Here is a 27,034-nt window from a genome sequence, read left to right on the forward strand (position 1 = left end):
AAAGTCTCCCATTATTATTGTGTGGGAGTCTAAGTCTCTTTGTAGGTCTCTAAGGACTTGCTTTATGAATCTGGGTGCTCCTGTATTGGGTGCATATATTTTTAGGATAGTTAGCTCTTCTCGTTGAATTGATCCCTTTACCACTATGTAATAGTCTTCTTTGTCTCTTTTGATCTTTGTCAGTTTAAAGTCTGTTTTATCAGAGACTAGGATTGCAACCCCTGCCTTTTTTTGTTTTTCAATTACTTGTAGATCTTCCTCCATCCCTTTATTTTGAGCCTATGTGTGTCTCTGCATGTGAGATGGGTCTCCTGCATACAGCACACTGATGGGTCTCAACTCTTTATCCTATTTGGCATTCTGTGTCTTTTAATTGGGGCATTTAGCCCATTTACATGTGTTAATATTGTTATGTGCGAGTTTGATCCTGTCATTATGTTGTTAGCAGGTTATTTTGCCTGTTAGTTGATGCAGTTTCTTCCTAGCATCAAAGGTTTACCTAGTCAAACCTCAGCAATGGCGGATGCCCCTCCTCCAGCCTGGCTGCTGCCTCCCAGTTCAATCTCAGACTGCTGTGCTAGCAGTGAGCAAGGCTTCATGGGCGTGGGACTCACCGAGCCAGGTGTGGGATATAATCTCCTGGTGTGCCATTTGCTAAGACTGTTGAAAAAGTGCAGTATTAGGGTGGAGTGTCCCGATTTTCCAGGTACCATCTATCATGGCTTCCCTTGGCTAGGAAAAGGAAATCCCCCAACCCCTTGCACTTTCCGGGTGAAGCAATGCCCTGCCCTGTTGTGGCTCACACTCTCCATGGGCTACACCCACTGTCCAACCAGCGCCAATGAGATGAACCAGGTACTTCAGTTAGAAATGCAGAAGTCACCCATCTTCTGTGTCAGTCACACCGGGAGCTGTAGACCAGAGCTGTTCCTATTCAGCCATCTTGGTGCCTCCCCTTGTTTTTTCTTTTTCTGATTTCAACTTGACAGCAGAACTCAACTGTGCTGATGGTGCAGATGCATGTTGGTGGGAACTTTTCATTGTTTGATTCTGACATTTATGATAAATGGATTCACTTACTAAAGTTTTGTAGAGAGAGGAATAACCATTTAATCACCTAGATGATGTTTCCTTTATAAAATCAAACATATCTAGTGGTTTTAAAGCAATATTTTTTTTTACTTCAGTCACTTATGATTATTACAGAAGAATACTAAGTGTCAAGATGTTTGCATTGCCTTTCATATTTTTATTTATGGGACAGTGTAATGATACACGACTTTGAATCTATAACCAGACACACTTTCATCCCCCCCAATTTGTGCTAATTTACTGTTTTTTATATTTCATGCATGAAGCTAAATTGTTTTTACCCATGGATTAAAGTAAAATGATACAATGATACCTGAATCCTGTTCAAATAATATGAAATGGAAACTGCAAAATTGTTTTGCAATATTTTACAAGGTATTATGGTGTTGAGGATATCCCAAGAAAACTTGGGAGGCATTAGCTTTCTCATTGGAGACAGACATTCTTGTATCAAGTAAAGTCTCAGGAAAAAGAACCATGTGTGACTATTTTAATGCAACCTCTTGGTTGAAATAAAATGATTAAAAGTAGTGTTTATCTTGTTGATAACTGAGAGGCAAATATTAAAAATTTTGTTTTGAGATGAAGAGAGTTCACATGATAAATCTCTGGGATGTGAACTAAACTGGGAGAGCACCAGGACCATTTCTAAGACATACAGTTAATTAGGGTTTGGGTAAACAGAATAGCGTTCCCCATTCCCTAAAAAAGATACTTACATCCAAGTTCTTAGATACTGGAAATACATTACAATTCATGGCAAAGAGAATATAAGGCTGCAGATGGGATCAAAACTGCTGATATGCTGATGAAAAATAAGAAGACTATTATGAATTATCATGGTGGGTCCAGTAGAAGCATAAGCATCAAAAACCATGGAAGAGTGAAGAATAAACCGTATCAAAGTGACAGATCATGAGAAAGACTCAATTGGATATATTTTTGTTTGTTTTAGTGAGTCTTTCTACTTCAGCATATGTTTTACTCAATTCAACTATGCAAATGTGATTCATTTTATATGCTTGTCACTGAATTGGGTGCTAAAAATAAAACGAGAGAACATAAAATAATAAAAATATGATTTCTAAAGATGGAGGGCAAAGGACATTAGGAATACAGTGTGCACCCTATACAAGCATGATTGCAAATGTAGTCATTGCATATATATATATATATATATATATATATATATAATTATTTGGTTTAGAAAGTAGTGCAGGAGGTACATTATTAAGAATTTACAGTCGGCCGGGCGCGGTGGCTCAAGCCTGTAATCCCAGCACTTTGGGAGGCCGAGACGGGCGGATCATGAGGTCAGGAGATTGAGACCATCTTGGCTAACACGGTGAAACCCCGTCTCTACTAAAAAATACAAAAAACTAGCCAGGCGAGGTGGCGGGCACCTGTAGTCCCAGCTACTCGGGAGGCTGAGGCAGGAGAATGGCGGGAACCCGGGAGGCGGAGCTTGCAGTGAGCTGAGATCCGGCCACTGCACTCCAGCCCGGGGGACAGCGTGAGACTCCGTCTCAAAAAAAAAAAAAAAAAAGAATTTATAGTCAAGGTTAATCAAGAATAAGTGAGTAAAATAAAAATAATAATGACGTTAATAATTTCAAACACTGAATAAAGAACATTGATGATATGAAGTCAATTTGTTTTTCATATCTACAAAATATGTTTCTTCTATGCCATTAGGATGAACACAGTTTTCACTTATGTTATCTTTTAAAAAGTATCAAGCTAGCATTGGAATCTCAGCTAACATTTTCCTTCTTCTCTTCCACATTTTTACATTCTTTCAGGATCACAGGCCTAAGACCCATGCCCTGGTCACCAGTCATTTGGCCTTTGTCCACCTAGTAATGCTCTTCACTGCAATGGAGTTTTTGTCTCCAGACATGTTTGAGTCACTGAATTTCAGAATAACTTTAGATGTAAAGCTTTGTTCTATGTGCACAAGGTGATGAGGGTCCTCTCCATCTACACCACCTGCCTCCTGAGCATGCTGCAGGCCATTACCATCAGCCCCAGAACCTCCTGGTTAGTGAGATCTAAACATAAATTTACAAAATACAATATCCTGGGCTTATTCGTTTTTTGGTTTAGCAATTTGTCTTTCAGTAGTGACATGATAATCTACACTGTAGGTTATTACAATGACTCAGATAATTTTGAATATCAGCAAATATTGCATACTTTTCCCAGTGAATGTCATCATCCGGGTGCTATTTCTTATGCTGTTGTTATCCAGAGATGCCTTCTTCATAGGAATCATGTTCCTCTCAAGTGTATACATGTTGATTCTTTTGTCCAGGCATCAGAGGCACTCCCAGCGCTTTCACAGCAGCAGCCTTATATTAAGGACCTCCCTAGTGAAAATGGCCACCAAGACCATCCTCATGCTGGTGAATTTCTTTGTGCTCATGTACTCAGTGGACTTCACCCTCTCATCATCCACAGTGCTGTTATGGGTATTTGGCCCTGTCATCTATGGTGTCCACAAGTTTGTGGTCAATGCCTATGCCACTGTCACTCCTCTGGTGCTAATCAGATCTGATAAAAGAGCCATCAATATTCTGCAAAAGTTTCAATGGAAGTGCCATCTATTTTTAACAAGTTGGTGATAAAATTTTCTAAAAATTATTTCTTCATAATCAATTAAATTATACAAAAGCACATAACTTTCTTTCTGATTTAAATAAAATATGTGAATTGTACTTTTATAATATCTCAACATCTTTTAATTTTTTGGTGCCAAGAACTATGTGCTTTCCTCAGTTCAATGTCCACTATGATTTTGTATTCTCAAGGTCTGCCTCTTACCCCTTCATTTTAATTTTACCTTTATACAGGAAAACGTTATTTTCTTCTCGAGTACACTCTTAGGTGGCTCCTATTGGCAAACAAACCTCTCAGTTTTAATTTTTGAAATTATTTTAATTTTTCTTCTTTATTGAAGATATTTAGCTACATTCAAATTCTAGCTTGAATAAAAAATTTTTAAGCACGATTTTAAAATTTGTTTTTAATTGAAGATAACGTGTAAGTTTATTATGTACAAATGATGTTTTGAATTACATATAGATTATAAAATGGTTAAATCTAGCTAATTAACAAATGCATGATCTAAAAGTTATTATTTTTTGTGGTGAAAGCACTTAACATCAACTACTTTTCCATTTTTCAGGACTGCAACATGTCATAATTAAGTATGGCTGCCAGGTTGCACAACAGAGCTTGTAAAATGTATTTCTTCTATGTAATTGTAACTATGTTTCCTTTGACCAACATCTTTGCATCCTCCCCACTAACCAACCCATGCTCTGGTAAACACCATTCTACTCTCTACTTCTAAGAGATAAGCTTGTTTAGATTCCACATTTGAATAAATTCCTGTGTTTTTTGTCTCTCTGTGTCTGGCTTATTTCACTTATCATAGTGTCCTCCAGGTTCATCTATGTTGTCTTAAATGGTAGAATTTTATTCTGCCGTTCATTTTGTTATGCCACATATTTGTGGCTAGATAGCATTTCATTGTGTTTACATATCATGTTGTCTTATCCATTTATCCTTTGATGGACACTGTGATAGATTCCATATCTTGGCCACTGTCAATAGTGCTGTAATAAACATGGGAGTGTAGCTATCTCTTTAACATACTGACTTTATTTCTTTTGGCTATATGCCCAGTTGTAGAATTGCTGGAACATAGAGTAGTTCCATTTTTAGGCTGAGAAACTTCCATACTTGTTTTTCATAGTGGCTGTATTAATTTGTATTCAAACCAACAGCGTATAAGAGTTACCTTTATTCCACATCCTTGCCAACACTTGTTCTCTTTTGTCATTTTGATTATGGCCATTCTAATTAAGATAAGGTAATTAATTTTATTATCTCCCTGGAGGTAATAAACACAAAGAGAGAGAAACTGGGAGATACAAGAGGACAGAAATGACTCAGTGATAAACACCATGGAGTCTCACCCACAATTGGCACACTCTGATCCTCTAACCAAATGACAAGCCACAGTCCAATAACTTGTTTTAAAGAAAAATGAGAAAAAAAAAATCTCTAAAAACAAGGACAGGCAAGGACAGTGTCCCCCTTTGGGCACAACAGCTGGTTTTATGTGATAATTACAGCACCTCTTCTTGCAAACATTTGTGTAAATGGAGGATTTTACTAAGGATGATGGACATCTAAGGTTCCCAAAGTGAAGAACTTTAAGTATTCCCAAATTGGTCTTCTTGTATGCTAAATTAGAGAAGTTAGGTTTTGGAATCATGGAAAATAAATGAGGGTTGTATTTTAGCTGGCACCTAAAAACATCCAAAAGTGGAAATGATAAACTTACTTAGAAAGGTAACAAGAAAATGTTTGAAACTACCTCAGAATCAAAGAAAAGTAGCAAAATCAGCTTCTAAAATCAGGAAGGTGCCAGAAACTGTCTTCTTTTTCTTCCCCCGAAGCTCTGCTTTCTAAACTTCCTTGCCTGGATGATTTCATTTTGTTTCTCTTTCTCCTCCCCATGTTCCTTCTTAAACCACAAAGGGTCCAGAAATAGCTACAGAAGAAGAAAAATAGCAGTCATTTCTTTTAAAGCAAAACCCACAGAAGAATGGGTTCAAACATAAGATATATACTTTATACCAAGTCAGAATTAAGTGCTCCAATGTTTGGATTTCCTCATCTGACTCATGACACCTTAAGTTTGCCAAGGAATTCCAAATCATGCTTAAGACCTGTGATTCAGGGTTTTCAAACCAGTATCAGCTAATTGACTTACTAGTCCTCCAAAACAAAGCCGAAGAATGCTACAAGGTAGCGAATTAGAAACAGCTTTAGCAGATTTTAACAAACTAAAGTGCAAATGGGAGAGAGAAGCGTAGGCAGTTTTGCAACTGCCTCTGTGGGGATTTACTACAGCTATTCCCCTAATCCTACAGACTGGGCAAAATACAACAATGTAGTAGTATATATCCCAGCAAAACCATACCTGATTATTATATCACATTTATTTTCATTTTTGTGAATATACAGTAGTTGTGTGTATAAATGGGGTACATGAGATACTTTGATACAGGCATGCAACGTGTAATAATCACAGCATGGTAAATGGGGTATCTATCTCCTCAAGCATTTATTCTTTGTATTACCAAAATTCAATTATATTATTTCAGTTATTTTAAAAGGTACAACTAAATTATTATTGATTATAGTAATTGTCAATTATTGACAATTGCAGTGTTGTGGTATCAAGTACTACTTTTGTGCTATCAGTACAAACTGTGCTATCAGTACAAATACTACTGTTGTGCTATCAGCACAAATACCCTGTTGTGCAATCAAATAGTACCTCTACCTCTTATTCATTCTTTTAAACTATTTTTTGTACCCATTAACCATCCTCACTTCCCTGCATGCCCCTACCAAACTGCCCCCCTACTATGCTTTTCGGCCTCTGGTAACCATCCTTCTACTCTCTGTCTCCATGAGTTCAACTCAGTGGGATCCTCAGCTCCCACAAATAAGTGAGAACATGCAAAGTTTGTCTTTCTGTGGCTGGCTTATTTCATTTAATATAATGACCCTCATCTATGTTGTTACAAATGACAGGATCTCATTCTTTTTTTCTGGCTCCACTGTGTATATGTACCACACTTTCTTTATCCATTCATCTATTGATTGACACTTATGTTGCTTCCGAATCTTGGCTATTTTCAACAATGCTGCAACAAACATGGGAATGTAGACATCTCTTCAATGTACTGACTTCATTTCTTGTGAGTATATACTTAGCAGTGAAATTGCTGGATTATATGGAAGCTCTATTTTAGTTTTATGAGGAATCTCCAAGCTGTTTTCCACAGTGGTTGTACTAGCTTACATTTCCACCAACAGTGTACCAGGCTTCCCATTTCTCCACATTCTCACTAGCATTTGCTGTTGCCTGACGTTTGGACAAAATTCATTTTAACTGGGGTAAGATGATATCTCATTGTAGTTTTGATTTGCATATCTCTGATAATATACCTGCTTGCAATTCACATGTCTTCTTTCAAGAAATGTTTATTGAAATATTTTGCCCATTTAAAAAATCAGATTACTAGATTTTTTTCCCATACAGTAGTTTGAGCTGTTTCTCTGTTCTAGTTATTAATCCTTTGTCAGATGAATAGTTTGCAAATATGTTCTCCTATTCTGTGGGTTGTCTCCTCACTTTGTTGATCATTTCCTTTGACATGCAGAAGATTTTCAACTTGATGTAACTTCATTTGTCCATATTTGCTTTGGCTGCCTGTGCTTGTGGGTTATTATTCAAGACATTTTTGCCAATACCTGGAGAGACTTTCCTCAATGTTTTCTTATAGTTTTTAAATTTGAGGTCTTAGATTTAAGTATTTAGTCCACTTTGATTTGAGTTTTGTTTATGGCAAGAGATAGGGGTTATAGTTTCATTCTTTTGCATATAGATATCCAGTTTCCCCAGCATGATTTATTGAAGAGATTGTCTTTGCCCTAATTTAAGTTCTTGGCACCTTTGCCGAAAATGAACTCAGTGAAAATGTATAAAATTTTTTTCTGGGTTGTCTGTTCAATTCCATCGGCTCATGTGTCTATTTTTATGCCAGTACCAGGCTGCTACAGTTACTATAGCTTTGTAATATAATTTGAAGTCAGTTAATGTGATTCCTGCATTTAATCTGTGAATTGCTTTGGGTAATGTAGACATTTTAACATACTAACACTTTCAATCCATGAACATGGAATATCTTTCAATTTTTGTGTCTTCAATTTATTTTATGATTGTATTATAGTTTTTATTGTAGAAATCTTTTACTTCTTTGGTTAATTTCTATGTGTTTAGTTCTATTTGTGACTATAATAAATGGTATTTCTTTTTAATTTCTTTTTCAGATTGTTCACACTTGGCACATAGAAATGCTACTGATTTTTGCCAGGTGCAGTGGCTCACGCCTGTAATCCTAGCACTTTTGGAAGGCTGAGGCAGGCGGATAACGAGGTCAGGAGATCGAGACCATCCTGGCTAACACGGCAAAACCCCGTCTCTACTAAAAATACAAAAAAAAATTAGCTGGGCGTGGTGATGGGCGCCTGTAGTCCCAGCTCCGCAGGAGGCTGAGGCAGGAGAATGGCATGAATCCGGGAGGCAGAGCTTGCAGTGAGCCAAGATAGCGCCACTGCACTCCAGCCTGGGTGACAGAGTGAGACTCCATCTCAAAAAAAAAGAAAAAAAAAAAAGAAATGCTACTCATTTTTATATCTTGATTTGTATCCTAAAACTCTACTGGATTTATCAGTTCTAGTAGTTTTTGTGGAGTCTTTAGGTTTTTTACAAATATAAGATTATATCATCTGCAAACAAGGATAATTTGTCTTTTCCCCTTCTATTTAGATGCCCTTTATTTCTCTCTCTTGTCTGATTGCTCTTGCTAGGACTTCCAGTACTATGGTGAATAACAGTGGTGAAAGTGGGCATCCTGGTCATGTTCCAGATCTTGGAGAAGGGGATTTCAGCGTTTCCCCAGTCAGTATGACACTAGCTGTGGGTACGTCATATATGGCTTTTATTATGTTAATAATGTTCTTTCTCTACCCAGGTTCATGATGGTATGTTGAATTTTATGAAATGCTTTTTTCTGTCTTAATTTAAATTATTATAAAATCTTCATTTTGTTGATGTAATGTATCATATGGATTGATTTGCAACCATTCTTGCATCCTTGTGATAAATCACACATGGTCATGAAGAATGATTTTTTAATGTAATGCTTAAAGTTTTGCTAGTATTTTGTTGAAGATTATTGCATCAATATTAATTGGAGATATTGCAGTTTTCTTTTTTAAAGTGTCTTTGATTTTGGCATAAAGGTAATTATGGTGTTATAGAATGAGTTTGGAAGCATTCCCCATCTCTATTTTGTGGACTAGTTTCAGTAGAATTGGTGTTAGTTCGTTAAATGTTTGTTAGAGTTCAGTAGTAAAGCCATAGAATACTGGGCTTTTCTTTACTGCGAGACGTTTTATTACAGCTTTGATCTCATTGTTATTGGTCTGTTCATGTGTTGTATTTCTTCATGTTTCAATTTTGGTGTGTTTCTTGGTGCTAGTCTGGCCCACTCAGACCTGCTCCATGCTCTCCATCAGACAGCTGGTGGCCCTTCTTGAAGAGTGAGTGCAGCAGGGACTAGCGGTTGGGCTGAAGCCCCTTGGCCTCATGCGGACTCTCCAATACTCATTGAACTTCATGGTGAGGGACAGGGGACCCACCCTGTCTCTCAGCGGGAAAGCAGGGAGTCCTTGTTCAAGGAAGCCCCTGGGGCAGCCGCAGGAGGCAGCCCTGGGACAAAGCGCCCAAGGCCCCCCTCGACCGGCCATCCTGCCTCCTCTGCAGGACCTTCTCTTCCCCTCTTTCCCTCCCTCCTGAGGTGAAAAGGAGGGGAGGAGGCCACGGAGCCCACTGTGTCAGGGAAGCCTGGCCCTTCCTTTTGAGCCTCCAGGGGACTCTCACGGGTCTCGCCCCTTCTCCAAGACCTGGAAGCTTCTTTCCCTGAAGAGCCCTGACCTCCAGTCCCAAGTGTCTCTTCCCCATTGCTTCCTGTTTCTCCTTTCGCCTCCACCACCACCACCACCACCAGGGGCTCACACTCCCTGCTTTTGGGCTTCAAATGTTGTACTACGTGCTTGACTCACTAGCCTGCTTAATCTTCAAAATCACTCTATCTAGAAGACATTCTAGGCTGGGCATTGTGGCTGATGCCTGTAATCCCAGCACTTTGGGAGACCCAGATGGTCTGATTACTTGAGTGTATGAGTTACAGACCAGCCTGGGCAACATAGCAAGATGCTGTCTCTACAAACACAGAAAAAACTAGTGGGGTGCTGTGGCACATGTGTGTAATCCCAACTACTTGGGAGGCTGAGATGGGAGGATCGCTTGAGCCTGGGAAGTCGAGGCTGCAGTGAGCTGAGATCACGCCACTGCACTCCAGCCTGGGCAACAGACTGAGACTCTGTCTCAACATAAAAATAAAAATAATGTAAAAAGTGAAATTGCCGAAATCACTCATTTAACCAACAAGATGAGCAACTACCTACCAGGGGCAATAAAAGTTTAAAGGTGCCAAGAATTATGAAGGCAGTATTGAACTCACTTGAAATATGAACACCACATTGGGTGAATTTAGATAGGAAGGACAAGGAGATATTCCTAGGAATATCATTACATATGGGAAAACACTGAAAAAAGACTCTGCAATGTTTGAGAAAATAATGGCCATAGAAAAAGATTTCATGGACCTTCCGGCTTATGAAAAAATCAACTGAAATTGCTTAACATTAGCTTAGAGCAATAAAAAGGAAAAATAAACCTTTATATAAGAAGATAGTTGGAATAGGGGACAGGAATGACCCATTTCCCGGTCTCTGCCTAGAACAGGGCTGGGGAAAAATCTGTGGTCATCACATTGACTGTTGCATAAACACATATTCTTTCTATATGTCATCATGGAGCAGGTGCTACAAAGACAAGGCAAGGAAAAGGAATAGAGAATATTGCTGGGTGCTTTTCTGTAGGGTGATCAGGAAAAGACTCACTGAAAAAGAGACATTAGAGCAGAGCAAGTGTGAGAGAGTCATAGAGAGATCTGCGGGCAGAGGATTCCACGTGAGGGCAACAGACACTGCAAAGCCCCCGAGGCAGGGAGTGCTTGGCGTGTCTGAGGAGCCAGAAAAAGGCCAGTGGGGCTGGAATGGAGTGAGTGAGGAGTAATAGGGGCAGAACACATATAGCCTTAGAGATCATGGCTCTAGGTGTTTTGTTTTATTTTCCAATTTTTAAAATGGTGTTAGAATACACATAACATAAACTATAGTAGTTTAGCCATGCTTCAGTGAACAGTTCAGTAATATTAACACTCATATGGTTGTGCAACCATTACCACCATCCATCTCCAGAATTCTTTCCAACTTGTAAAACCGAAACCCTCTATCATTAAACAATAGCTCTCCATTCTCCCTTCCACCCAGCCCCAGGCAAGCACCATTCTACTTTCTGTCTCTATGCATTTGACTATTCTTGGGACCTTATAAAAGCAGAATCTATGGTATTTGTCTGTTGTGACCTATTTCACTTACTCTAACGTCTTCAGGGTTATTTTAATAACATTTGTCAGAATTACCTTCCTTTTGAGAAATGAAGAATATTTCATTATATGTATAGACCACATATTGTTTATCCATTCATCTGTCACTGACATTAGAGTTGCCTCTACATTTAAGCTATTAGTGAATAATTATGCTATGACCATGGATGTACAAATACTTCTTTGACCCTTCTTTGAATTCCTTTGTGTAGACACCCAGAAGGGAAGTGCTGGATCATGTGAGCCTCCACCCCACTGTCTGAAGTCGTCCTTGAGCCTCCACTCTGCTGTCCCCAGAGCTGTCACTGATGTTCCACCCTACTATCTGGGAGCTGGTCTGAGTCTGCACCCTGCTGTTCTTGGAGCCCAGAAAGCCCACCAGGGCCGGTCAAACTCCACCCCTCCCTTGATATCTCCTTCCAGGCATCAGCACTTTGGAAAAGCCATCATGTACCTTTTAATATCTAGGAAAGGTGCCTCAGGAAGGCATGGAAGGCATGGAGAGATCACCACCACCAGGTCATGGTGTCTCACCTGTGTCCACTGGCCCCATGCTGGCCCTTTAAGGGGTAAGAGCGGAACAGGCTGGGAGACTACACCTCTTTTATCAAAGTGGCCATAGATAAAGCCAGAAAGGAGACAGGAGAATGTGGTGCTGTGGGCAGGATGCTGAGGGCAGAGGCCCCTCCCCACAGGTGCTAAGCAGATCAGGCAAGGAGGAGCTTCCAGCCTCCATCCAGGCAGGACTTCTAACCACTGCTAGAGGCCCCTTCTTGGGAGGTCCTGTCCCAGCCAAGGGCCAGCTCCAGAGACTTTTGTCCATTTTCCACAAGACGGACATGATGCAGGTGGCTGTATCTGGGCCCCAGAACTTTCAGGACTGAGCCCTGGTGAAGACAGGAGGGAGTTGTGGGCCCTGGATGTCCCTGTGCAGCCGATGCCTCTGGCTGGGACCATTCACCACCCAGATGCCTCCTCACTTGGTCTCCAAGCCTCACTGGTCATGTGAAAGGCCACGGGGCAGGGCTGGGATGGGTTCAGGGCTCCATGTGCTTCCTGAGAGGGAAGAAGGGTTGCATCCCCCATAGCAGCCCAAGGCATAGTAGCCACTACTACCCCACTCAGTCTCAGTGAGCAGGGGGGCCTGGTCCTCCAGTGGCAGGTAGACAGGCAGCGGTGCCTCTCACTCCTCACACTCCGCTGGCAGCATATCCTCCAAACTTGGGGCTCCTAGGAGGTGTTTCCATGCCCTCCTGCTCTCCTCCAGGTCACAGATTTCCAGGGACATGCTGAGCCACAGGTGAGCACCGCAGTGGCCCCTCGCACACTGAATTCCAAGGCTCCTTGTGAGGTGCTGGCACAGTCCTGGCTCGGCTGCACACTGGCCACGTGGGCCTCCATCCAGGCCTGGAGCAGAGTATGGGATGAGGGAAGGGCTCAGGCAGCATGATCAGAACTCACCCTGGGAGTGGTAACCTCCTCCTCAGCAGGCCCTCCCTCCTCCTCCAAGAAGCCCTCCTGATGTCCACATCAAGCAGCACCTGTGCCAGAAACATTCTGTCTTCCTTACTATGTGCCAGCTCAGCCTCAACATGGGACCCTGAGTCTCTTCAGTCCCCTCACTGCTCCCCTAGCACAGAGCCTGGTGCTCACAGCAGCCTGCACCAGGGTACAGATGGTGACATGTGCTGAGGACAGAAAAAAAGCCTGGCAGCATGCAGCGTGTGTCCCAGGGCCTTTCAGCAACTACAGAGACTGGGTATGCCCACCTGAACAATTTTCTCTGTCTCTCTCTCTCTCTCTCTCTCACACACACACACACACACACACACACACAGCATGACAGACAGGTGACACTAAGACTGGTGACTTTCAAGGTACTTGGGAAAGGCCAGCCGACCTGAATCCCTCTGTGGAGACATAGGAGACCTCTGCCTCCAAAAAGAAGCTCTTCCTTTGGTGGGACCAGAAGTATCCACCCAACATACCACACACACACTACACCTTCCATCACTGCATTGCTCCCTGCCAGACCCCCACCCATGGGCCTGAATAATCCCTGGCAGATGCCCTGGTTCTACAGAGAAGGGCTGGTGCCTGCAAGCGGATGACACAGGTCAGGGTACAATCACAACCTCTGCCCCACTCAGCCTTGTCTTCAGCTGCTCAGGCTCTTGACAGTCACCTCTGCCACTCTGAGGAAAGATGGGAACTCTGCCAAGACCCAGGTGCTCAGTTTTAAGCTTTAAATTATATTTTTGAACAACAATCCTAAGAACTAGGTTCCCTGTTGAAAGGGAAAATGGTTTTTTTTTTGCATAATATGCTGGCAATACTGTGTGGAGGGGATGTCTCTGCCACACAGGGTCCAGGGAAGCCACAGGACCAGGAAAGGAGACCCTGGTGTCACCCTACAAGGAAGAAGTTGAGACAAAGTTAATCTTAGTGGAGAGTTTATTTGAGACAAACTTCAGGATTGCAACTCCGGAGTATAGACTCAAGTTATCCTGAATATACACTCCAATTAGCAGCAGTTATGAGCCGATTTTTTTTTTTTTTTTTTTTTTTTGAGACGGAGTCTTGCTCTGTCACCCAGGCTGGAGTGCAGTGGCCGGATCTCAGCTCACTGCAAGCTTCGCCTCCCGGCTTTACGCCATTCTCCTGCCTCAGCCTCCCAAGTAGCTGGGACTACAGGCGCCCGCCACCTCGCCTGGCTAGTTTTTTGTATTTTTTAGTAGAGACAGGGTTTCACCGTGTTAGCCAGGATGGTCTCGATCTCCTGACCTCACGATCCGCCTGTCTCGGCCTCCCAAAGTGCTGGGATTACAAGCTTGAGCCACCGCGCCCGGCCATGAGCCGATTTTTAAAGGCAAAACAAGTGGGACAGGGAAGGGGCAGATACAATTCCTCAGGAATTTTAGTTGGTTCATAGCAATAACACTCCTTAGTGATGGGCTGCACACTGTTAAGCTACAGGGTGCGATGTATGGCATCCGGTGTGACACTGTTAAGCTATAGGGTATGGGGTGTGGCATCTGGTGTGGCATTACGAGGTAAATTCAGAGCTACTTCTGGCAACAGCAGTATCAAGAATACACAGCTCAATGTGAGGGAGTAGGACATGACTGTGGTCTCATTTTAATGCCTCCTTCTGGGCCTGATAATTAGAAACACTTGCATTTCTAAGATAAAAGTTATTTCCTGATTGCTGAAGACCCAGGTCAGCTTGGTCCGGACCCCAGGGACCTCATGCCTTGTGCCCTTTGCCCACAGTGAGAAGCCTGAGGGAGGACACTGGAGCCCACCTCCCAGAGCTCTCCCTCTGCCCCTCCTCCCACCCATGGGGCATGAACTGCCAGCTCAGCAGGGAGGGGAGGGTCTATGTGACCCCCAAGTGGTTCACCAATACATGGGCTGTAGGAGCCAGACAGGGCTCAAAGAGGAGGAAATGCAGAGCCCATTCCTGGCTCTGGTACCAATGTGTGACCCCAGGGGAACCGAAGGGGTGGGCAGACCAGGAGCCCAGGGTCAGTGAGGGTCCCAAGGGCAACATCAGTGCCAGGGACCTTTCCCCATGGCCACAGGACAGACCCTCACAGGAGGAGGAGGTGAGCCCTACGGTGGGCGCAGACAGCTGCAAACCAGAGGAAATAGAGATAAGTTATGAGAAACTTACATTTTCTCATCAGCCATGCAACGGAAGACACAAGAAAAATAAATCATCAATGGAAAGTAAAGTGTTTTTTTTTTTTTTTGGTCCACTTGAGACACAGAGGATAAATTTAAACTCACTGTATATATATATATAAAAGGCTCAAGACACTGATAAGTCCCCCAACCATCATCAAAGCCAACATCCTGGGCAGGCTAGACCTTGGGGCAACACCTGCCCTCCATGCGCTGCGGCAGTCTCTGCACGCTCCTGAAGTTCCCGTTGTGCGCACTGTAGGGGGCTGGAAGAATGTTGCTGGAGAGGACATATTCTGGAAGAGGGTTCTTTCCACCCTGAGGCCAGAAGACAGTCAGAGGTCCATGGGGACCCAGGTAGGGGCTCCTGCTGAGGCCCCAGTTGGCATGAGGTCACTGTAGGGGCTGAGCTCCCTTCCAACCAGGAAGAGCTCATCTGCCTCATTCCTGCCACTGCCTCTCTCCCCTCTCACCCCATCCAAACCTACTTTCAGGGCAGGATCCAACTGGGTACCCTGTGGCCTCCCTGGCTAACTGATTTATACTAAGGCATACGTCCTATACAGTGTGAGCTGTGATGGTGAGTTTAGAATTGACTTGCCATGACTGCAGCCTGTAGAGGGAGCCAGCACCTCCGGGAACCCCATCCTTGCCATCAGCAGAGGGTCTATGGCTCCTACCTCATTCAATGTCTCCCTGAGCACCATGTCTGCCTGACCAGGACCCACTGGTCCTCCCATGAGGATGTTGCCTAGGGTTCCAACCCAATAGGTCCAAATACACCTCACCAACCTCCCCTCCGGGTTGTCCCCCCATTCCCCACCTCAGGGTCACTACTCATATCTCATCCACCCACATGTCTCCTCAGTCTCAAGACCCTGCAATTTCCTCCACTTGGCTTCATCTCCACTTTTCTTACCAGCTCAAACCAAATCTTATCTCTGTGGACATCCCACTGGCCCTCATCAGACCTCCCATGTCTGCTTGTTTCCGCAATCCATTCTCAAAACATAAAGCATAACATGTCACAGTTTCACGCTCTTCAGCACTTTCCTTTGCTCTAAGGAGAAGCCAGGCACCCACTCACCTGGCCCCACCCAGCACCCCCATTCCCACACACTCTTCCTTGCATCCTCCCTGCTACCTGATGAGGCCCCTGTGCCCCTCTTGTAAGCTGACACGCAGTGCACATTGGCAATGGCTTACTGAAGACGCCCCTTGTCTGTCCTGTTCTCTAAGACATCTGCAGGGGCAAGAACAGATCCTGTGTACATCAGATGCCCCCAACTGTGCTTTCACACAATGTGTGAACAAAGAAGCAAACCAAGCTCCTCCAGTGGCAGGAGACAAGGACCTCCGGCTTCTTGGTCCCCATGACGCAGGGTCTGGTTGAGGCCAAGCCGCCCTCCTCTTCCACCTCTTCTCTCCTTCCCTTCTCTCCCCAGGCAACATGCGAACCTCCAACTGGCCCAGGGAAGGAACTTGTAAAGCGCACCCCAACCAGGATAAGACAGTGGGGCATACATGCGAGGAGAGGGGTTGGCTCTCGGTGCCACACTTCACGAACACTCACACATGCACACACTGATGCATGCACACGCTAACACATGCACGCACGTGACATAAGTACACACATGTGCACACAGCGACATCCCAATACTTTCACAAACATACACAACACAAACAGCCCAAACCCTCACTCTAAAACCTAACCCCAGCCCCAAACTGCAACCCAGAACTCAAGTCCTAGCCTGAACCTTGACCCCAAACCCCACCTCAAGTCAGAAGGTAAACCACAGGCCGAATCCCGAACTGGAACTCAAACCCCAGCAGGAACCTGAACTCTTCCGTTGTCTTTCCTCACCTGGCGCCTGGGACTCAGCATCTGACGCTCTGCTGCGCGCCTCGTTCTTGTCCTCCCCACCAGCTGTGCTCCCTGTCGCCCCTCTCCCAAGGAGCCGCCCAGCCCATGTCCCCCACCCCGGTGGTCCCGATGAGATGCACCCAGGCTGACCCAGGGAGCAAGTCCCCACCCCAATCCCCAACCCAAACCCTAAACCAGAGGCCTTGTCTAAACTTTACTCCCAAACTCCCCCTCAAATTGGAACTGGAACCACAGGCGCAAGCCTTAACCAGAACTCAAAGCCCAGCCGGAACCTGAACCCCGCCCCCGCCTGTGAGCGCCTGCGCGCGGGTCCCGCCCTCCCCACGAGCTTCACCTCTGACCCGGACCTCCCCCAAAACTGCGCTTTCGACCCCGCAGTCCCAGGGAACCGCAAGCCGCCCCCCACACCCCACCTCCAGCAGCACCCTCTCGCCCTGTCACCGCACCTTCACTGTGAGCCGCGGACCCCATTTCCCTGCCGTCCCCCTCCCCCTCCCGGGAGCTGTGACCACCGGACCCAACATTTGCGCCTTCGTCTTCGTGGCCCGGAAGCGGCCCCGCAGGCGGAGCATGACAAGTGGCCACGTGCTGCACAGCGGCTGGCTGAGGAAGTCACCCCCCGAGGAGAAGTTGAGGCTCTTTGTGAGTGCTGGCAGTGGGGGAGGGACCAGGAGCGCTGCGGAGGGTCTGGGGGCTCCGGGAGGGGTGTGGGGGAGGCGGCCTGGGTCCACGGGAGGAGCTGTGGGTGGAGGCGACTTCTCCACGTCTGCATGCGAAGGCCACTCCCCGCCAGCGAAAGACGTGGTCCGGGTTTGCGTGGGTTGCGTTCCGAGTCCCAGGGAGTTGATTCCGGGGCTGGGGACCCTTTTACCCTGAGCGCCGTGGGCCTGCAGGTCGGAGAGTGGGCGGAAAAGGAGACCAGGCTTTGCGGACCCACAGCAGGCTCCCCAGCCTCACAGAGGACAGGAACCTCGCACCCGCTCCGCTTCCCTCCCAGGCCCTGAGAATGGCGGGCACCTCGCACCCTCTCCTTTCCTCCCAGGCCCCAAGGAAGGCAGGCGCCTCAAACCTGCTCTCTTCCTTCCCGAGCCCCGAGAAGGCAGGCACCTCACACCCCCTCCTCTTCCCTCCCGGTCCCCAAGAAAACGCAGGCGCCTCGCACCAGCTTCTCTTCCCTCCTCGCCCGCCATTCCCGGGGTCATTCGCGTCCTTCCACGCCTCCACGCCTACTGAGGGACAGTGTGCACTGCAGTGTAGTTTTCTGTGTATTAATTCACGTGGTTAAACGATTTAGAAAAAAAGAAGATTGGCTGCCCTTCCCCCTAGTGGCTAATTTGAAGAGTGTCGTTCTAAATTTCAACAATTTTTTTTTTTTTTTTTTTTTGAGACGGAGTCTCCCTCTGTAGCCCAGGCTGGAGTGCAGTGGCCGGATCTTAGCTCACTGCAAGCTCCGCCTCCCGGGTTCACGCCATTCTCCGGCCTCAGCCTCCCAAGTAGCTGGGACTACAGGCGCCCGCCACCTCGCCGGGCTAGTTTTTTGTATTTCTTAGTAGAGACGGGGTTTCACTGTGTTAGCCAGGATGGTCTCGATCTCCTGACCTCGTGATCCGCCCGTGTCGGCCTCCCAAAGTGCTGGGATTACAGGCTTGAGCCACCGCGCCCGGCCAATTTCAACAGTTTTACTGAGGAAACAGTAACTGTTGGAAGTCAGTATGATTATGCCAAGGTACATAGAAGAGGCTTTTCTCGCTTATTCCTTAGCCCCAGGTCCAGCCCTTCAAGAATCTATCCAGAATAAGCTGATCCTATAGTCATCTTCCCTCTCCTCTGCTTGCCTGGGCTATAACCAATTCTGCGTTCTTGTCTTTCTCCATTTGTTTTTTCAAGTTTTTATTATACTTTAAGTTCTGGGATACATGTGCAGAACGTGGAGAATTGTTAAATGCATATACACGTGTCATGGTGGTTTGCAGCACCCATCAACCCGTCATCTACATTAGGTATTTCTCCTAATGCTTTCCCTTCCCCTGCCCCCCAACCCCAATAGGCCACGTTGTGTCATGTTCCCCTCTCTGTGCCCATATGTTCTCATTGTTCAAATCCCACTTATGAGTGAGAACATGCGGTATTTGGTTTTCTGTTCCAGTGTAAGTTTGCTGCGAATGATGGTTTCCAGCTTCATCCATGTCCCTGCCAGGGACATGAACTCATACTTTTTTATGGCTACGTAGTATTCCATAGTGTATATGTGCCACATTTTCTTTATCCAGTCTGTTATTGATGGGCATTTGGGTTGGTTCCAAGTCTTTGCTGTTGTGAATAGTGCTGCAATAAACATACGGGTGCATTTGTCTTTATAGTAGAATGATTTATAATCCTTTGGGTATATACCCAGTAATGGGATTGCTGGGTCAAATGGTATTTCTAGTTCGAGATCCTGAGGGACAGTGTGCACTGCAGTATAGTTTTCTGCAGTGTAGTTTTCTGAAGGGGTGTTGAAGGCAATTCCGTGAGGAATTGCCACACTGTCTTTCACAGTGCTTGAACTAATTTACACTCCAACCAACAGTGTAAAAGCATTCCTATTTCTCCACATCCTTTCCAGCATCTGTCGTTTCCTGACTTTTTAATGATCGCCTTTCTAACTGGCGTGAGATGGTATCTTGTTGTGGTTTTGATTTGCATTTCTTTAATGACCAGTGATAGTGAGCTTTTTTTCATGTTTGTTGGCCACATAAATATCTTTTTCTGATAAGTGCCTGTTCATATCCTTTGCCCACTTTTTGACAGTGTTGTTGTTTTTTTCTTGTAAATTTGTTTAAATTCCTTATAGATTCTGGATATTAGCCCTTTGTCAGATAGATGGATTGGAAAAAATTTCTCCCATTTGGTAGGTTGCCTGTTCACTCTGATGATAGTTTATTTTGCTATGCAGAAGCTCTTTAGTTTAATTAGATCCCATTTGTCAATTTTGGCTTTTGTTGCCATTGCTTTTGGTGTTTTAGTTATGAAGTCTTTGCCCATGCCTTTGTCCTGAATGGTATTGCCTAGGTTTTCTTCTAGGGTTTCTATGGTTTTAGGTCTTACGTTTAAGTCTTTAATCCATCTTGACCCTGACCTCTTTCAGAACTGAGTTAATTTTTGTGTAAGGTGTAAGGAAGGGGTCCACTTTCAGTTTTCTGCATATGGCTAGCCAGTTTTCCCAACACCATTTATTAAATAGGGAACCCTTTCTCCATTGCTAGTTTTTGTCAGGTTTGTCAAAGATCAGATGGTTGTAGATGTGTGGTGGTGTTTCTGAGGCCTCTGTTCTGTTTCATTGGTCTATACGTCTGTCTTGGTACCAGTACCACGCTGTTTCGGTTACTGTAACCTTGTAGTACAGTTTGAAGTTGGGTAGCGTGATGCCTCCAGCTTTGTTATTTTTGCTTAAGATTTTCTTCGCTATATGGGCTCTTTTTTGGTTCCGTATGAAATTTAAAGTGGATTTTTCTAATTCTGTGAAGAAAATCAATGGTAGCTTGATTGGAATAGCATTGAATCTGTAAATTCTTTGGGCAGTATGGCCGTTTTCACGATATTAATTCTTCCTATCCATGAGCATGGAATGTTCTTCCATTTGTTTGTGTCCTCTCTTACTTCCTTGAGTAGTGGTTTGTAGTTCTTATTTCCTTGAGCAGTGGTTTGTAGTTCTCCTTGAAGAGGTCCTTCACATCTCTTGTAAGTTGTATTCCTAGGTATTTTATTCTCTTGGTAGCAATTGTGAATGGGAGTTCACTCATGATTTGGTACTCTATTTGTCTATTATTGGTGTGTAGGAATCCTTGTGATTTTTGCACATGGATTTTGTATCCTGAGACTTCACTGAAGTTTAAGGAGTTTTTGGGCTGAGATGATGGGGTTTTCTAAATGTGGAATCATGTCATCTGCAAACAGAGACAATTTAACTTTCTCTCTTCCTATTTGAATACCCTTTATTTCTTTCTCTTGCCTGATTGTGCTGGCCAGAACTTCCAATACTATGTTGAATAGGAGTGGTGAGAGAGGGCATCCTTGTCTTGTGCCAGTTTTCAAAGGGAATCCTTCTAGCTTTTGCCCATTCAGTATGATATTAGCTGTGGGTTTGTCATAAATAACTCCTATTATTTTGAGATACATTCCATTAATACTTAGTTTATTGAGAGTTTTTAGCCCGAAGGGGTGTTGAATTTTATTGAAGGCCTTTTCTGCATCTATTGAGATAATTATGTGGTTTTTGTCATTGGTTCTTTTTATGTGATGGATTATGTTTATTGATTGTCATAAATAACTCTTATTATTTTGAGATATGTTCCATCAATACTTAGTTTATTGAGAGTTTTTAGCACGAAGGGGTGTTGAATTTTATTGAAGGCCTTTTCTGCATCACTTGAGATAATCATGTGGTTTTTGTCATTGGTTCTTTTTATGTGACAGATTACATTTATTGATTTGTGTATATTGAACCAGCCTTGCATCCTTGGAATGAAGTTGACTTGATCGTGGTCAATAAGCTTTTTGATGTGCTGCTGGGTTTGGTTTGCCAGTATTTTATTGAGGATTTTTGCATTGATGTTCATTAGGAATATTGGCCTGAAATTTTCTTTTTTTGTTGTGTCTCTGCTAGGGTTTTGCATCAGGATGATACTGGCCTCATAAAATGAATTAGGGAGGAGTCCTTCTTTTTCATTGTTTGGAATAGTTTCAGAAGGAATGGTACCAGCTCTTCTTTGTACCTCTGGTAGAATTCGTCTGTGAATCGGTCTGGTGCTGGACTTTTTTTGTTGTTGTTGATAGGCTATTAATTACTGCCTCAATTTCAGAACTTATTATTGGTCTATTCAGAGATTTGACTTCTTCCTGGTTTAGTCTTGGGAGGGTGTATGTGTCCAGGAATTTATCCATTTCATATGGATTTCCTAGTTTAGTTGCATATAGGTGTTTATGGTATTCTCTGATGATTTCTGTGGGATCAGTGGTGATACTCCTCTATCATTTTTTGTTGTGTCTATTTGATTCTTCTTTGTTGTGTCTATTTGATTCTTGTTAGTCTGGCTAGTGGTCTGTCTAATTTGTTAATCTTTAAAAAAACAACTGCTAAATTTATTGATTTTTTGAAGTTTTTTTTTGTCTGTATCTCCTTCAGCTCTGTTCTGATCTTAGTTATTTCTTGCCTTCTGCTAGCTTTTGAATGTGTTTGCTCTTGCTTCTCTAGTTGTTTTAATTTTGATGTTAGGGTGTCGATTTTAGATCTTTCTCGCTTTCTCTTGTGGGCATTTAGTGCTATACATTTCCCTCTAAACACTGGTTTAGCCGTGTCCCAGAGATTATGGTACATTGTGTCTTTGTTTCCATTGGTTTCAGAAAAGAAGATCTTTATTTCTGCCTTAATTTTGTTATTTACCCAGTAATCGTTCAGAAGCAGGTTTTTCAGTTTCCATGTAGTTGTGCATTTTTGAGTGAGTTTCTTAATCCTGGGTTCTAATTTGGTTGCATTGTGGTCTAAGAGACTGTTTGCTATGATTTCCATTCATTTGCATTTGCTGAGGAGTGTTTTACTTCCAATTATGTAGTCAGTTTTAGAATAAGTGAGTGCTATGTGGTGCTCAGAAAAATGTATATTCTGTTGATTTCAGGTGGGGAGCTCTGTAGATGTCTGTTAAGTCCACTTGGTCCAGAGCTGAGTTCAAGTTCTGAATATCCTTGTTTCGTTTCTGTCTTGATGATCTGCCTAATATTGACAGTGGGGTGTTAAAGTCTCCCACTATTACTGTGTGGGAGTCTAAGTCTCTTTGTAGGTTTCTGAGAACTTACTTTATGAATCTGGGTGCCCATGTCTTGGGTGCATATATATATTTAGGGTAGTTAGCTCTTCTTGTTGAATTGATCCCTTTACCATTATGTAGTTGCCTTCTTTGTCTCTTTTGATGTTTGTTGGTTTAAAGTGTGTTTTATCAGAGACTAGGATTGCAACCCCTGCTTTTTTTTGCTCTCCATTTGCTTGGTAAATATTCCTCCACTCCTTTATTTTGAGCCTATGTGTGCCTTTGCACATAAGATGGGTCTCCTGAATACAGCACACTGATGGGTCTTGACTCTCTCCAATTTGCTAATCTGTGTCTTTTAATTGGGGAATTTAGCCCATTTACATTTAAGGTTAATATTGCTATGTGAGAATTTGATCCTGTCATTATGCTAGCTGGTTATTTTGCCTGTTAGTTGGTGCAGTATCTTCATCATGTCGATGGTCTTTACATTTTGGTATGTTTTTGCAATAGCAGGTACTGGTTTTTCCTTTCCATATTTAGTGGTTCCTCAGGAACTCTTGTAAGGCAGGCCTGGTGGTGACAGAATCTCTTAGCATTTGCTGGTCTGTAAAGGATTTTATTTCTCCTTTGCTTATGAACCTTTGTTTAACTGGATATGAAATTCTGGGTTGAAAATTATTTTCTTTAAGAATGTTGAAAATGGAGGTTCCAAGATGGCCGTATAGGAACAGCTCCACTCTGCAGCTCCCAGCGTGAGTGATGCAGAAGGTGGGTGATTTCTGCATTTCCAACTGAGGTACCACGTTAATCTCACAGGGGCTTGTCAGACAGTGGGGGCAGCCCATGGAGCAGGGCAGTGTATCGTGTCACCCAGGAAGTGCAAGGGGTTGGGGAATTCCCTTTCCTAGCAAAGGGAAGCCATGACAGATGGTACCTGGAAAATCAGGACACTCCAACCCTAATACTGCGCTTTTCCAAAGGCCTTAGCAAATGGCACACCAGGAGATTATATCCTGCGCCTGGCTCGGAGGGTCCCACGCCCACAGAGCCTTGCACACTGCTAGCACAGCAGTCTGAGATCAAACTGTGAGGCGGCAGGGAGGCTGGTGGAGGGGCGTCCACCATTGCTGAGGCTTGAGTAGGTAAACAAAGCGGCCTGGAAGCTCAAACACATAATAACATTAACCTTAAATGTAAATGGGCTAAATGCTCCAATTAAAAGACACAGACTGGCAAATTGGATAAAGAGTCAAGACCCACCAGTGTACTATATTTAGGAGACCCATCTCACATGCAGAGACACACATAGGGTCAAAATAAAGGGATGGAGGAAGATCTACTAAGCAAATGGAAAACAAAACAAAACAAAACAAAAAAAGCAGGGGTTGCAATCCTAGTCTCTGATAAAACACACTTTAAACCAACAAGGATCAGAAGAGACAAAGAAGGCCATTACATAATGGTAAAGGGATCAATTCAACAAGAAGAGCTAACTATCCTAAATATATATGCACCCAATACAGGAGCACCCAGATTCATAAAGCAAGTCCTTAGAGACCTACAAAGAGACTTAGACTCCCACACAATAATAATGGGAGACTTTAACACCCCACTGTCAACATTAGACAGATCAACGAGACAGAAAGTAAACAAGGATATGCAGGAATTGAACTCAGCTCTGCACCAAGTGGATGTAATAGACATCTACAGAACTCTCCACCCCAAATCAACAGAATATACATTCTTCTCAGCAATACATCACATTTATTCCAAAATTGACGACATAGTTGGAAGTAAAGCACTCCTCAGCAAATGTAAAAGAACAGAAATGATAACAAACTATTTCGCAGACCACAGTACAATCAAACTAGAACTCAGGATTAAGAAACTCACTGAAAACCGCTCAACTACATGGAAACTGAACAACATAACGAAAAGAAGACAGAAATAAAGATGTTCTTTGAAACCAATGAGAACAAAGACACAACATACCAGAATCTCTGGGACACATTTAAAGCAGTGTGTAGAGGGAAATTTATAGCACTAAATGCCCACAAGAGAAAGCAGGAAAGATTTAAATTGACACCCTAACATCACAATTAAAAGAACTAGAGAAGCAAGAACAAACACATTCAAAAGCTAGCAGAAGGGAAGAAATAGATCAGAGCAGAACTGAAGGAGATAGAGACACAAAAAACCCTTAAAAAAATCAGTGAATCAATGTTTGATTCAATGTTTGAAAAGATCAATAAAATTGATAGACCACTAGCAAGACTAATAAAGAAGGAAAGAAGAATCAAATAGATGCAATAAAAAATGTTAAAGGGGATATCACCACTGATCCCACAGAAATACAAACTACCGTCAGAGAATAGTATAAACACCTCTATGCAAATAAACTAGAAAATCTAGAAGAGATGGATACATTCCTGGACACCCTCCTAAGACTAAACCAGGAAGAAGTTGAATCCCTGAATAGACCAATAACAGGTTCTGAAATTGAGGCAGTGATTAATAGCCTACCAACCAAAAAAAGTCCAGGTCCGGACAGATTCATAGCCGAATTCTACCAGAGGTACGAAGAGGAGCTAGTACCATTCCTCCTGAAACTATTCCAATCAATAGAAAAAGAGGAAATCCTCCCTAACTCATTTTATGAGGCCAACATCATCGTGATACCAAAGCCTGTCAGAGACACAACAACAACAAAAAAGAGAATTTTAGAACAATATCCCTGATGAACATCGATGCAAAAATCCTCAATAAAATACTGGCAATCCGAATCCAGCAGCACATCAAAAAGCTTATCCACCAAGATCAAGTCGGCTTCATCCCTGGGATGCAAGGCTGGTTCAACATAGACAAATCACCAAATGTAATCTAGCATATAAACAGAACCAAAGACAAAAACCACATGATTATCTCAATAGATACAGAAAAGGCCTTTGATAAAATTCAACAGCCCTTCATGCTAAAAACTCTCGATAAATTAGGTATTGATGAGATGTATCTCAAAATAATAAGAGCTATTTATGACAGACCCATAGCCAATATCATACTGAATGGGCAAAAACTGGAAGCATTCCCTTTGAAAACTGGCACAGGACAGGGATGTCCTCTGTCACCACTCCTATTCAACATAGTGTTGGAAGTTCTGGCAAGGGCAATCAGGCAGGAGAAAGAAATAAAGGGTATTCAGTTAGGAAAAGAGGAAGTCAAATTGTCCCTGTTTGAAGATGACATGATTGTATATTTAGAAAACCCCATCATCTCAGCCTAAAATCTCCTTAAGCTGATAAGCAACTTCAGCAAATTCTCAGGATACAAAACCAGTGTGCAAAAATCACAAGCATTCCTCTACACCAATAACAGACAAACAGCCAAATCCTGAGTGAACTCCCATTCACAATGGCTTCAAAGAGAATAAAATACCTAAGAATGCAACTTACAAGGGATGTGAAAGACCTCTTCCAGGAGAACTAGAAACCACTGCTCAACGAAATAAAAGAGGACACAAACAAATGGAAGAACATTCCTTGCTCATGGATAGCAAGAATCAATATCGTGAAAATGGCCATACTGCCCAAGGTAATTTATAGATTCAATGCCATCCCCATCAAGCTACCAATGACTTTCTTCACAGAATTGGAAAAAACTACTTTAAAGTTCATATGGAACCAAAAAAGAGCCCACATTGCCAAGAGAATCCTAAGCCAAAAGCACAAAGCTGGAGGCATCATGCCACCTGACTTCAAACTATACTACAAGGCTACAGTAACCAAAACAGCATGGTACCGGTACCAAAACAGAGATATGGACCAATGGAACAGAACAGAGCCTTCAGAAATAATACCACACATCTACAACCATCTGATATTTGACAAACCTGACAAAAACAAGAAATGGGGAAAAGATTCCCTATTTAATAAATGGTGCTGGGAAAACTGGCTAGCCACATGTGGAAAGATGAAACTGGATCCCTTCTTTACACCTTATAGAAAAATTAATTCAAGATGGATTAAAGACTTAAATGTTAGGCCTAAAACCGTAAAAACCCTAGAAAAAAATCTAGGCAATACCATTCAGGACATAGGCATGGGCAAGGGTAAGGACTTCATGACTAAAACACCAAAAGAAATGGCAACAAAAGCCAGAATTGACAAATGGGATCTAATTAAGCTAAAGAGCTTCTGCACAGCGAAAGAAACTAGCATCAGAGTGAACAGGCAACCCACAGAATGGGAGAAAATTTTTACAGTCTACCCATCTAACAAAGGGCTAATGTCCAGGATCTACAAAGAATTTAAACAAATTTACAAAAAAAATCAACCCCATCAAAAAGTGGGCAAAGGATATGAGCAGACGCTTCTCAAAAGAAGACATTGCCGGGCGCGGTGGCTCAAGCCTGTAATCCCAGC

The 27,034-nt window shown here is 43.1% G+C and overlaps 1 protein-coding gene and 1 pseudogene across 1 annotated transcript in view; both read left to right on the top strand.

Annotated features, from left to right (window-relative positions):
- The first annotated feature begins 2,707 nt into the window (after positions 1 to 2,707).
- On the top strand, positions 2,708 to 3,984 carry LOC101004583 (annotated as a pseudogene).
- A 10,621-nt stretch (positions 3,985 to 14,605) lies between these two features.
- The window catches only part of LOC101004237 (GRB2-associated-binding protein 4), a 60,783-nt gene continuing 48,354 nt past the window's right edge, over positions 14,606 to 27,034 (top strand). The window contains 5 exon segments of the mRNA XM_031656019.1: positions 14,606 to 14,990; positions 15,109 to 15,302; positions 16,120 to 16,333; positions 17,289 to 17,399; positions 17,402 to 17,472. Of these exon segments, the coding sequence (XP_031511879.1) occupies positions 14,606 to 14,990; positions 15,109 to 15,302; positions 16,120 to 16,333; positions 17,289 to 17,399; positions 17,402 to 17,472 (975 nt within the window).

Source organism: Papio anubis, chromosome 16, assembly GCF_008728515.1.
Source record: "Papio anubis isolate 15944 chromosome 16, Panubis1.0, whole genome shotgun sequence".
NCBI classification, from domain to species: domain Eukaryota; kingdom Metazoa; phylum Chordata; class Mammalia; order Primates; family Cercopithecidae; genus Papio; species Papio anubis.